Source organism: Anguilla anguilla, chromosome 4 (genome assembly GCF_013347855.1).
Source record: "Anguilla anguilla isolate fAngAng1 chromosome 4, fAngAng1.pri, whole genome shotgun sequence".
Taxonomy (NCBI): domain Eukaryota; kingdom Metazoa; phylum Chordata; class Actinopteri; order Anguilliformes; family Anguillidae; genus Anguilla; species Anguilla anguilla.
In genome coordinates this window covers 19,000,656-19,013,318 of record NC_049204.1, presented here as the reverse complement: position 1 = coordinate 19,013,318, position 12,663 = coordinate 19,000,656, and the positions used below count along the sequence as shown (strand labels likewise).

Genomic DNA, 12,663 nt, shown 5'->3' with positions numbered 1-12,663 from the left:
AAAGTTAAGTAAGCATAAGCAGCAAGTCCATATTGCTGTAAAATTAAATACCATTGGAGGGCCAGTGAATGTGGCAGGGCACAGATAGTTGATTGGGTCTGTTCAGTCACCATGGATGTACCCAGCTGGCAGGACAAAAGTATTACTGTGACCCTTTCTTTGGGTAGCAGCATACCCTCACTAAGAAGCCTTTTTTGTGGTAGTGAGAACAGTATTTCACATAACCTGTGTTCTGGCACTGAGATATAGGCAGATTTTCTATATTACTGAGACTGTTTTGGTCTATGTGCAAGGGGTATGTACATATTGTAAGGAAGCCATCCCCAGAAATTGAAAACAAGACACTAAAAGCTGGAGAAAAAAAGACTTGAAGTACTTTACATTCGAAACACTTTTTCTATTTAGCTGTCTGTTATAGACACAAATTTAAAACATGACCTCATTTGAGAATACAGTTAACCAAATGTGTAATCATATCATTGGCTGAGCATGGGCTTTAGTTACATGTTAAATACTGAGATGAGCAGTGTATGTTTTAATTTAAATATTTTTCCAGCACAGGTTTCATTATAGACGAATAGAATAAAGAAAGCAGCTTTATCTTGTGCAGTTTACATTTTGAATTGATCCGGGCAGATTTTTTTTTTTAAATGTTAATGCACAAATAAAAAAGGGATGTAATTTGTTCAACAGATAGCAATGACACAGGAGACATGATTTAACAAACAATTCGTTTTGAGGGGAAACTACACTTCCCTTAAATCATGAATATCCTAATACGCATGCTCAGTTGTGCTAAATCTGTAGGTCAGCAGGGAAACTCCTCATTTGAATACAACGAACAAGGTTAGTTATCATTTGTATTATAAGCTTTTAGGTTTTTAAATATTGTGCACAGTAATATTAACTGCTCAATCATAACTGATGTATGTGTCATTTTCAACTAAATATTTCATATTAGGCTGTCGCTGAAAGTAGCAATATTTTGTAAAAAACAATGTATAGTGACAGCTAGCTAGCCAGCTAACAAGCTAGCCAACTCGTCTGTGAAGATAGCTAGATGGCCCGTTAGCGATGTGAAAAGAGTGCTAGCCACCCGGCTTATTAATAATATGGAAATTTGTTTCTGTAATTGTGCTTCATATTTGAATTTGCTGTTACAAATAAGCTCTTCTCGGCGGATTCCACATTATGTTAGCTAGTAGCAATCTAGTCTAACGTTATTAGGATGACAATGAACGGTCAGTGATATATCCCTCAGTTTTCAGACTTGTTGCGGAGACCCTCAACGTTACCTTGTTTAGCAAGTGTATCTTTTTGGTGTTTGCATCTAATTTGGCTAATATATACTGAATTTCTTCATTCATTGGATGAAAATGTGAACTATATAATCTTGTTTGTGAGACGTATTTAGGACAGTGATCAAAGTAATTTAATGTAATAAATTGCATATTTCAGTAAGTCAGTCAGCTAGCAAGTGCCTTGGCTTAAGTATTTGGTAGTAACTTGCTGTGACTACCGACACGGGAAACTTCTCAGCAGAAATACTACAGCAGGATATGGCTGACGATGCGAAGCACTTCGTCCCTTTCCGCAGCTAAGAGGAAAACGGAAATGTGTGTTCTCTTGCAATAAGTGTGTCACAAAGCCTGTTAGTTCATCACAAAGAACTTTCATCAGCTTACAAAGACAGTGATAGCATACTGTTAAACAATGGCATGTCGTTTGAAGGCGAACTGAAGATTAAATAATTTTAATTTTATTATGGAGTGCCTTGTTTATTGATCATAAAACGACCGTTATGGGGATTGAAACCAGTTTGAAACCTAGACTGAGACATTTTTGAACTGAATACTGAAATGGATTAGTCACGCTAAGCTAGTCTATCTGTCCTACCAGTTACTTTATTTTGGAGCTGAGAGACATTATTTGAAGATTCACGACCTTACACATTTCTTGTGTAATAAAAAAAGTATTTATTGACCCAGTTTCCGCTGTTCTGTTTTTGGTTTGGTGCAAAGAAAGAAAAGAAGAAAAAAAAAAAGAAAATAGTCGTCAATAAATATTGAGTAGTCATCATTAAATACTACTCATGATGACGTCAGATACTCAAATTGATTTTTGCCTACTGTACTGACTGACCACTATTCCATGAGATTAGATAGGCCAGACGTCCGTGTTCAATACCGTTATTGGGAAAAGTGTCATTTATCGATTGTTCTAAGATTATTAGTAGATAAAGAAAATAGATGTTTTCTGTGCATGCAGCCCTCTGTTTAGGATCCATTTAACCAAAATGCTTAATTTAGTTCTTAACCTGCTGATGAAGTTATTTGTTGAAAACAATGCAGTACCGTTGAAAGGTACAAGCAATAAGCAATAGGATACCATTCACGGTGCACATGGCGTTAGGATCTGTAAGTCAGTCTGACTGTTCTTCTGTACCATAAAGCCTGTTAAGTATACATGAAGGAATTTCATCCAATACGCTGTTCTTTTTGTCTGCCAAAACTGTTAAAACAGAGTAACATGGTGGAACTATTACTACCACCTACTGGCAAAGTAGGGAAGTCCCCTTTTTCTGCAGACCAAATTTATATTGCTGGCTACACCAATGACCAGTCGTTTGATGAGTAGCCTATTTTGTTTATTTATTTTTTGTTCAGATGTTAAAGGCACATTCAGTTGTCAATCAGAGATCTAGTGGGGCGTAAAATGACACGGTGCTTCAGCTGTTGATGTGGGTTTAACAAAAGGCGATAAACTTGATGTACAGGAAAAGCTGGATGCATCACTGTTGTCCTTCCTCTGATTGTTATGTTAATCAATCCTATTTAAAATGGGGATTCATGTTAGCACACGGCTGTACTGTTTCCCAAGGACACGAGTACTGTTCGTGTAGAGGGCAGCTGCTACCCGTGGGATTGTTTTGATTAGCAGCTCAGCGTGTGAGTCTGTGCTTTTGAGAATTATGTCCCATGTAGCCATATGTTTTGCTCTGTTTAGCATGAAATACTGTGAAACCAGACAAATGGCTGCTCACTGCATAGTTAATGTCTTGGCATAATCCCAGTCCAGTCAATGCTTCAACATAAATTGTGAAATTTTAATTTCAGTAGAGAAGAATCTAAGGACACTGCCATTTTTTGCTTAGCTTTGTTTATTTTAAAAAAAGTGTTTTAAATGTTGCTGTGGGGGAATTGTAAATTCTCACTCAGTTCTCAGCCAAACCGATAATTTATTTTCTTTTCATCGTTTTCACAGGTTTCGTTAATAGCTGAGAATATGCTGAGTTTGTAGGTTCCTGAATTAACAGTAGAAATACAATCTCCATTAAATGAAATTGTCTCTGTAAACAGCTTCTGTTTTGTAGTCATGACAACTCATGATGTGGATATGCCCTCATGTGCACCCTTCTGTGTATTTGGTGAAAGGTGAGAGAACTGTTGTTGGCTAAACGGAAGAAGCTGTAATTGAGAGCGAGGCTGCCCCCTGCAGGTGGGATGGAGAGGTGACGTGGGCGCCGGAAAAGAGAGGCAGAGCGAGGCGCCGGCGACCATGACGGAATGCTTCCTGCCCCCTAGCAACAGTCCCGGCGAGCCGCGGCGCGCGGACCACCCCGCGGGAATGGCGCGCACGCCCAGCTCCGAGGAGATCAGCCCCGCCAAGTTCCCGGGCCTGTACCGCGCGGGCGAGCACACGCCGCCCCGCGACGGCCACCTCGAGCCGCTCGACGCCGTCTCCGACGAGGAGAAGGAGCACGGCAAGAAGAAGAACAAGTTCAAGAAGAAGGAGAAGAGAAGTAAGCCCTTTGCGTTCCTCTAGCAGCAGTTGTTTTGTTTCACCTGTAGCGGTTTCAGAGGAACTCGACTGCGACTGGCAAGGTCAGTTATGCGCTTGCAGTGAACTGAAAGAACGGCTCGGTGGAAGCCACTCATTACGCAAGGCTGGTGTTTTGAAAGGTACTTCTCCCTTGATTACAGTGTTTAGAAGGCAGTTACGGTGTCAGGGCTTGACAGTTGACAGGGCTTGGCTTTCTTTACAGAAAGAAAGAGTCGACAAAATGAAGCCGCTTGATTGACTTGTAACCCACACATCTCGACAAAGCCTGGGACGGTGACTCTGTGATATTATAGGCAGTCCTGCCTGACCGGCTACTGCAGTTCTGCCCCTGTCACCCTCCACCACTGTAAACCATTGGAAAATATTCTTAGCTTAAAAAAATATAGTAGCTAATGCTACTGAACTATCTACCCACTAGATGCTATATTTTTATTACTGGTGTAGTTTAGTAGCCATTTTCCTTAGTTTTGTAAGGCACCATGGGATTGCAGATTCATTGATTTGTTTGTGTGCTAGTTCGCCAGCCTGACTTCAGGAACCCTTTGTCCTCATTTGCCTCTAGCGTCAGGACAGAGAGAAAGCAGCTAATTATCCCTGTGCTTCCTTCAGTGTGTTAACTGAGGTGCCGTTTTCAAAAAAAGAAAAAAGCAAAGACGTGGGGAGGTGCAGTGGGGATAGTGCTTTAATCAAACACTGACCTCTTTTCTCCTCTCTCTTTCCCCCATGTTCTCTCACTCTCCTCCCTCTCTCTCTCTCTCTCTCTCTCTAACACTCTGTTCTCCGAGCGTACTGTTGTGAAGCAGACGTGGGAAGGGCTCGCTGTTTAATCGGGTCTGTTCTGTCTTTCCTCGTTCAGCTGAGGGCTACGCCGCCTTCCAGGAGGACAGCTCGGCCGACGAGGCGGAGAGCCCCTCCAAGATGAAGCGCTCCAAGGGCATCCACTTCAGGAAGCCCAGCTTCTCCAAGAAGAAGGAGAAGGACTTCAAGGCCAAGGAGAAGCCCCGCGAGGACAGGGCCAAGGAGAAGAAGGCCAAGGACCTGACGACGGCGGCCGAGGTGGTCAAGCAGTGGAAGGAGAAGAAGAAGAAGAAGAAGCCCGCCGCCGCCGAGCCGGAGCCGCCCGCCGCCGCCGCCGCCGAGCCGCCCGCGCCGCCCGCGCCGCGGCCCGTCTTTGGTGCGCCGCTGGCCGAGGCGGCGGAGAGGACGGCGCTCTACGACGGGATCCCGCTGCCCGCCGTCTTCCGCGAGTGCGTGGACTTCGTGGAGAGCCACGGCATGACGTGCGAGGGCATCTACCGCGTCTCGGGTAAGCCGACACGGACACGCCCCCCGCCGGCTTTCCCCCGCATTCTACTCTCGCCGGGAAACGTAGGTCCCGGATACATTGGCCATTACAGCTGCGCATTTAGCAAGCTGCAGGTTCGATTCCTGGACAGGACGCTGTCACTGAGGACACTGGAATTCAGTTGCACCCTTGAGCAAGGTACTTAGCCTGCATTGCTTCAGTATATATCTGGCTGTATAAATGGATGCAATGTAAATGCTATGTGAAAATTTTGTGTAAGGCGCGCTAGCATTTACATTGCATCCATATATACAGCTGGATATATACTGGAGCAATGCAGGCTAAGTACCTTGTTCAAGGGTACAACGACAGTGTCCCATTTGGGAATTGAACCTGCAGCCTTTCAGTTACGAGCCCAGCTGCTGACCCATAATGCCGCACTGCCGCCCTGCCTCTCCCCCCGCAGGGATGAAGTCCAAGGTGGACGAGCTGAAGGCGGCCTACGACCGCGAGGAGAGCCCGCGCCTGGAGGAGCACGACCCGCACACGGTGGCCAGCCTGCTGAAGCAGTACCTGCGCGAGCTGCCCGAGGCGCTGGCGCCGCGCGAGCTGACGGCGCGCTTCGAGGACGCGTGCGGCCGCCCCGCCGAGGCCGAGCGGCTGCGGGAGCTCCGCCGGCTCCTGGCCGAGATGGCGCCCTGCAGCCGCCTGCTGCTGGCCTGGCTCGTCACCCACATGGACCACGTCATCGGCGCCGAGGCCCACACCAAGATGAACATCCAGAACGTCTCCATCGTCCTCAACCCCACCGTGCAGGTCCGACCCGCTCCCCCCCAAAACCTTCTTCCGGAGCGCGCGGTCCCGTGTAAATGCGTCTGGTTTCAAGCACCAAGGCAGAATTTTTTAAAGAAAATGTCTGTTATTTTGAGTTTGGTTGAAGGTTATGCGTCGAGTCTGGTCTCTGCTGAAAACCTGCTCCAGATTTGAGGGGGCGGCGTTAGGAGCCCCAGGGGGGAGCAGCAGCTGTACCGTAACCCCGTTTCTCCGGACCAGCAGCGCCAGACCTATAAATCCATATGAAGCCAAAAACCGTGGCTCCAGAAAACTGGACTCGTTTACTGTCAGACAGGAACTTAACTACTGGAAATAGCGCAGGACATTGTATAAATCCCCATTATCTCTAATTGACCTTATTACCGTAATCCATTCCCAAAAAGCAGTTCACTTTAACAGGCGTGATCGCATTTATTTATTACGTCTTAAATCGACTGTGGTTTACATCTCTCCTTACAAAACGCAGGAAGTGATAAGGGAAAGTATGTTATTTTTATCTTGGAGTCATGTGGTATATTTAGTGATGGCTGTATTGCAGTCCTCTAAGGCAACTTAGGATTCGAGTTTTGAGTTTGAGTAACTTTGATTTGAGGTAGCGGACAGGAAATGGAGGGGGGGGGGGGGGGGGGGGGGTTAAAGTTCACAACCTGACGTCACACCAATGGGCCGTGTAGTGACACGCCCACACCGCTGCACAACCCTGCGGCAAGGTGCCGCATTGCCTGATCTGGTGTGAATGCAGCCTTAGTGTTTGCAGCATCCAACTTCTCCAGTTCCTTTTTTGACTAATTTAGCCGCACCGCATTTATGCAGTTTACACACGGTTTACACGCATTCTGAAACCAGTGAGACTGTGAGGGTCATCGTTCTCTCTGGGAAGTCCATGAGCTTTATGGTTTATGGTGCAGGACAGCTTCTGGCCATGTTGCCATTTTGGTTATGATGCAGGGTTTTTCCTGGCGCAGAATAGCGCTGAGGTGGTGACTTTTTGTGACAGTGACTGCAGTCGGCCCGGTGTTGACTCCCTATATTTAGCTATATTCAGGATGTGAAGTTCTGGTCTACGAGAGACTACCACATTGCATTGAGATGTCTGCAATAAAAAATGTAATGCCTGTCAAAGGTAAAAAATTGGAACAATTTAAATATCTATTAAAGGGTGACATTAATATATAACCTAAACTGAAGCATTTACCCATTGTATGGGGGACATACTACAGGAATAGTGGTATTTGGAATTGTAGTATGTCTAGAAATGAGTTTCATTTTTTGCACTTAAAACTTAGGGTATAATTAATTAACATTTAATTAATTAACCTTTTAACTTAATGAATCCAATAAAAAAACACTTACAGTAGGTGGCCTGCATACGATATTTCAATGCAGGAAAAACCCTGTGATGTTGCTAATTTGTTTGGAATATGGCTCAAAGTGTTTTAATCCATAATGTGACCCCTGTGGTACTTGCCGCTTTGCTGCCGCAGATTGGGAACCGGGTGCTGTACGTCTTCTTCACCCACGTGAAGGAGCTCTTTGGCGACGTCACCCTGAAGCCAGTGGTCCACCCCCTGCGCTGGTCCAACATGGCCGCCATGCCCCAGCTGCCCGATACCGCAGAGAGCATCAAGGAGGAGATCCGCAGACAGGTGAGCCCTGCCAGCATTCATCTGTCTGTAGGTGGCGCTGTTTCGAGAGGCATCTGACTGCAGGCTGCAAGAGGGCAGGGCTTGATGTCAAACCCCACCCCTTAACATCCTACCCCCTTGTTCAATCCAGAGCTTTGAAAGGCCAGATTGTCTTTAAGCAATTTCACGTATTGATGAGTTAGGTTGGATGTGAAAACCCACCCATCAACATCAAACCCCGCCCTTCCCACATTGTTTTGTCTCCAGACTTTAGGCACCACATGTAAACTTAAGAAGGGCACTGTCAGTACATTAGCCTCAGTTCCTGAGAGCTCTCCTGTCTGGCTTTACTGTAGCTATGTATCTTAGCCTGCCCACAGTGGGGATAATGTGGTGTAGTATTATTGTATGAACAAATAATGTCTTCTACTCTCCACGCATTCTCCAGCTCAGCTGACCCCAAATTTTCACTGAAACAGTGGCACTTTGCTCCCCTGAACCCGAAGCGATTTACTGCACTGCTACTGTAGTTCATCTTGTGGCACTATAGATAAAACAGGGCCCAAATAAAAGACTGACGGGTCAGAGCGCAGTTATCTGTGACTGCTTTTACTGCCATTGAACCCTAGACACAGTAAACAAATACTTAAAAATGTCTCTGCATTGTAAGTTCATAAAGAATGGGGAATAGGGGATGGCACACCAATCATTACAGTCGTAAGCCGCACGCTGGTAGAAGCTATTGGCATTTCACAGTCAAGAAAATGCACATAAAATGAACTCAAATAGAATAGAATGGGACACTGTCATCCAGTTTATGGTCAGTTTAACCAAAAGGTACAGTGCTTCTTTTTCCTTTTGGACTTGGGAGTATTGGCTTATTGCTGTAGCAATGTAACTTTCAATGTTTTACACCCACACTAAAATGATCAGAGCTTTTAGCTGCAGTAGTGCATGCTCAGGTTGAACAGTTTTAACATAAATAATTTAGCATAATTAGCAAAAAATAATATTAGGTTCAGTTTGCATGCTATTCATGTTAATTTCTATTTTTAACATAGCCCTCAACAGCACAACCATTGGCCTTTTTTTTGTTTTTACAAACAAAATGAAATTAAAACAGATTTGTGTTAGACAGACATTGAGGCTGGTTTCACTCTACTCTGATGCTTTTGCTTTGTGTGTGTGTGTGTCTGTGTGTGTGTGTGTGTGTGTGTGTGACAGGAGTTCCTGCTGAACAGCCTGCACCGTGACCTGCAGGCGGGGGTGAAGGACCTGTCCAAAGAGGAGCGCCTGTGGGAGGTGCAGCGCATCCTGACGGCTCTCAAGAGAAAGCTGCGCGAGGCCAAGCGACAGGTGAGTGGCACCTCGAGGCCCCGCCCCCTTCCTCCCACCCCGTCAGACACCGTACACACTGCAACCCGAGCTCCTAACTCAGTCTGGACCCCAGGGGGTTTCACCGGGCCAAATTCCCACAAAACCAGCTCTGCATTCTTCAAGTACCTCTACCCATGGTGATTCCCCACATTGTCATTGCAAATGAGTAGTTAGTCCTCAGCTGACTTAGCTGTGTAAAAGGTAAAAGACCACTGCGGTGATCCTGCGAGTTGCCATCTGAGAAGGCACATGCCCTATATAAAGTGGTTATCCCCGTTGGGCTGTGATCTCTGGGACTGCAGGAGTGTGAAACCAAGATTGCGCAAGAGATCGCCAGCCTCTCCAAGGAAGACGTGTCCAAGGAGGAGATGACGGAGAATGAGGAGGAGGTGCTCAACATCCTCCTGGCCCAGGTGAGGAGTCACTAATATCTGACTGTTTGTGTGACTTGTCATGGGCAACATTCTTCATCGCTTTCTTACCTCTGTAAGGTAGGTATGAGTTGTCGAACATTTGTGATAAAGCTACAGTGTGTTGTATGGTAAGTGTTGTCTGGTAGGTATGAAGAAACTAGTGTTTTGTGCAGTAAGGTTGTAGTGTATTGTGTAGTGTGATAAGTGTGATACAGTTGCAGTGTGTAGTGTCCTAAGTGTGATACAGTTGCCGTGTGTTTTGTGGTAAATGTGATATAGCTGCAGTATGTGTGGTAAATGTGATACAGTTGCAGTGCATTGTGTGGTAAATGTGAAATAGTTGCAGTGTGCATTTTGTGATAACTATGATGTAGCTATACTGGGCGTAATGTGTCCCCGCAGGAGAATGAGGTCCTGACCGAACAGGAGGAGCTGCTGTCTCTGGAGCAGGCCCTGCGGAGGCAGATCGCCACCGAGAAGGAAGAGATAGAGAGGCTGAGGGCCGAGATCGCAGACATACAGAGGTAAGGGTGTGCCCACAACACACACACACATGCACGCACGCACACACTCACACACAAACACACACACACTTAGACTTACTAACACACACACACACACACACACACACACACTTACACACATACACAAACACACACACACATACACACACATACATACACTGTACTCTGCAGTCCACTCTCGCTGAGCACTGGGGTACTTAACGCACCTGAAAGTGCTGTATGAGAGAGTGGCCCCTCTTCCGTGATGAGAGCTGGGCATTGGGGAGCGGAACGCTCCTCGCTAATGAGGGATGTCGAGTCAGCGGATTCAGGGCCCTGCCTCTGCCTGTGCTGGTAGAGTTCCCCCGATCTCTGGAGCCTCGTGAGGCTCTGCGCAGGCGTCCGTCCGTCTGTCCGTCCTTCTGTGCGTCCTGACGCCGCCCTTCCCGTCCCACAGCCGGCAGCAGGGGCGCAGCGAGACGGAGGAGTACTCCTCGGACAGCGAGAGCGAGAGCGAGGACGAGGAGGAGCTGCAGGTCATCCTGGAGGACCTGCGCAAGCAGAACGAGGAGCTGGAGGTGAGCACCAGAAAGCCGGCGGTGGCGCTGGGTTCCCCTCCTGTAACTCTGCCTCCATTTACCATCAGCCCACTCACCCCTGCGTGATGTCACACCCACAGAGCAGCTTTAGAAAAGGGGAGAATTAAGTAAGAGTTACAGCCCTATTAGCTGTGCGACAGCGGCATACAAGAGCCCAAAACCAGACAGTATCCAGAGTCACAATGCAACACGACTGGGTGAATGCGTGTGAGTGAAAATGAGTGGGAGAGATTTAAAAGCGGGAAAAGTTTGTCATGCTGTGCTTGCGCTGTGGCCCCGCAGGTAAAGAACACGCACCTGAACCAGGCCATCCACGAGGAGCAGGAGGCCCTCATAGAGCTGCGGGTGCAGCTGCGCCTCCTGCAGGGGGAGAAGCTTCAGCAGGAGCAGCCGCCGCAGACTGGCCCAGAGGTCCGGGCCGTGGAGCCTGCCAAACACAGTGCCGTCTGGGACTCTGCCGCCAACGCCGACCCCGCCACCACCGCGGTCGGCACAGCCAGCAAGGAGTCCCTCAAGCCCTCCCCCAGCAAGGACCGCCAGGAGGTGAACCCGTGAGCCTTCCCATTGTCATCATCATCGTCATCATGGCTACCTTACTTGGGCATGATGGATCCACCTGAGCAGCGCTGGTTCAGGAGAGACCCCCCCCCCCCGTTTTGTGTAAACCCTGCGAAAGTCTCTGCATTAAGGTGTGGTAGATTGGCTGTGGGCTGCTTGGTCAGTGTCCATGTCTCATTTAATACCTGGGGTCCCCTGGGTGTGAGACAGGGGGATGCTGGTATTTACACTGCTCATCCCATTAAGAACACTGTTGACTCCCCCAGCTGCTGGAAACTAAATGCCCTCATCGTGACCAGGGAGTGGCGTCTTGGGTTAGCAATTCGGTTAATGTTACACCAACGGTTTTAGCGCAACACACTCATCCAACCTTCCCACGTTACGTATATATCAGTGAGGAGCAGTGGTATGGTGCCCTAAAAATATTTTTTTCAAGAAACTTAATTGTGGTGAATCATCAGCTATTTTGAATGGATTGAATTTCTGAATATTGTTTTAGACCTTTGTGGTCAGATCTTAAACATCTTCATGTTGATGAGAGTATATGTAGTGACTGACTGACGGCTTTGGGGTCAGAATATTATGGCCCATGTTAATTCTGTACAGGTCCAAAACCACCAGGCTGCTGTTGGTGCATTAGTACCAATGCAGTGGAAGAGAATTCCACCTCAGGGACCAGGATGAAAGTGTTCCATGGATGTGAATGGTGATATCTGGTGGTCATGTGTATTATATGGCCATGTTCCACATATCCTGTGCGCAGACAGTGTAATGGCAGCTAGAGGAACCATGCACTCCTTACTACTGTAAAGAACAAGTATTATTCTTTTGCAGCACCTTAAGTCTGCTGTTGACTTCCAGGTGATTTTAATTCATCTCAAATTTATAATGAATCTTAATTTTGTGTCAGCAGTTTTGGCATTTTGTTTGACCCAGTTTTGAAGAACCCTTTTGTCCAGGGTTATCCATGGTGAGAAAAGGTCCAGCAAGGTGTGCTGGCAGAAGTCTAAGAAGCTTGTTTCCTGTGTTGCAGTAATGGAGAGGTTACATGAATAGATAAGCGGCAGTGAGAAATGCAGGCATACAAGGTTGATCCTTAAAGTGCCTTCATCAGTAATTCCCCATGCATCCTTATGTTTGTGTGATTGCATAACTTCACCTTTATGTGAAGCTATAGTATTTAGTTCAAGTTAAGGTCAGTTCTACAATGCTAGACTTACTCATTGATGCTCAGGAAAGTGTGGTTGTAATTTAACAGCTGATCTAACCTTAAAGCATTATTGCTTCATGGATGTTGCCTTTTTTCCTTGAATTATTTTCACGTAATCTTTTTTTTAACCTTGACAGAAGATTGTGCTCAAGAACTTAAACCCAGACAAATCATGTGTTCAAAGCTTATTTTGTGGTCATTAAAGAAGCACTATTCATAGAAATGTATGTTACAGTGCATCTGATTTTTTCATACAGTTTGAATTTTTGTAGCTTGTGACCTTGGCGAAGCCATACCATGGAGAATAAAAAACATCTGGCCAAAACTAGAGTTTTTGTTCTTATTCACCATCAATGCATCATTTTATCATCAGGACATCACTATGGACCTTTTGTGGACAATGTCAGCATTTGATC

General features: G+C 46.4%; 1 protein-coding gene across 2 annotated transcripts; it reads left to right on the top strand.

Annotated features, from left to right (window-relative positions):
- Positions 1-778: 778 nt before the first annotated feature.
- On the top strand, positions 779-12,572 carry LOC118225746 (ralA-binding protein 1-like). 2 transcript variants are annotated; one of them, XM_035414650.1, is made up of 10 exons: positions 779-846; positions 3,499-3,802; positions 4,700-5,149; positions 5,595-5,944; positions 7,447-7,608; positions 8,812-8,943; positions 9,267-9,377; positions 9,780-9,901; positions 10,338-10,458; positions 10,762-12,572. In XM_035414650.1, the coding sequence occupies exons 2-10, from the start codon at positions 3,559-3,561 to the stop codon at positions 11,032-11,034; spliced, it is 1,965 nt and encodes a 654-aa protein (XP_035270541.1). In that variant the 5' UTR covers positions 779-846; positions 3,499-3,558; the 3' UTR covers positions 11,035-12,572. The 2 variants fall into 2 exon arrangements, with proteins under 2 accessions (XP_035270541.1, XP_035270540.1); XM_035414649.1 differs by having other exon boundaries at positions 780-846; positions 3,435-3,802.
- Positions 12,573-12,663: the final 91 nt, after the last annotated feature.

Bases quoted from the DNA above. Each gene is read 5' to 3' on its own strand.
- LOC118225746 (XM_035414650.1), top strand. From the start codon at position 3,559: ATGACGGAATGCTTCCTGCCCCCTAGCAACAGTCCCGGCGAGCCGCGG. The intron at 7,609-8,811 runs GTGAGCCCTGCC...TGTGTGTGACAG, and splicing joins AGGAGGAGATCCGCAGACAG to GAGTTCCTGCTGAACAGCCT. The intron at 9,378-9,779 runs GTGAGGAGTCAC...GTGTCCCCGCAG, and splicing joins TCAACATCCTCCTGGCCCAG to GAGAATGAGGTCCTGACCGA.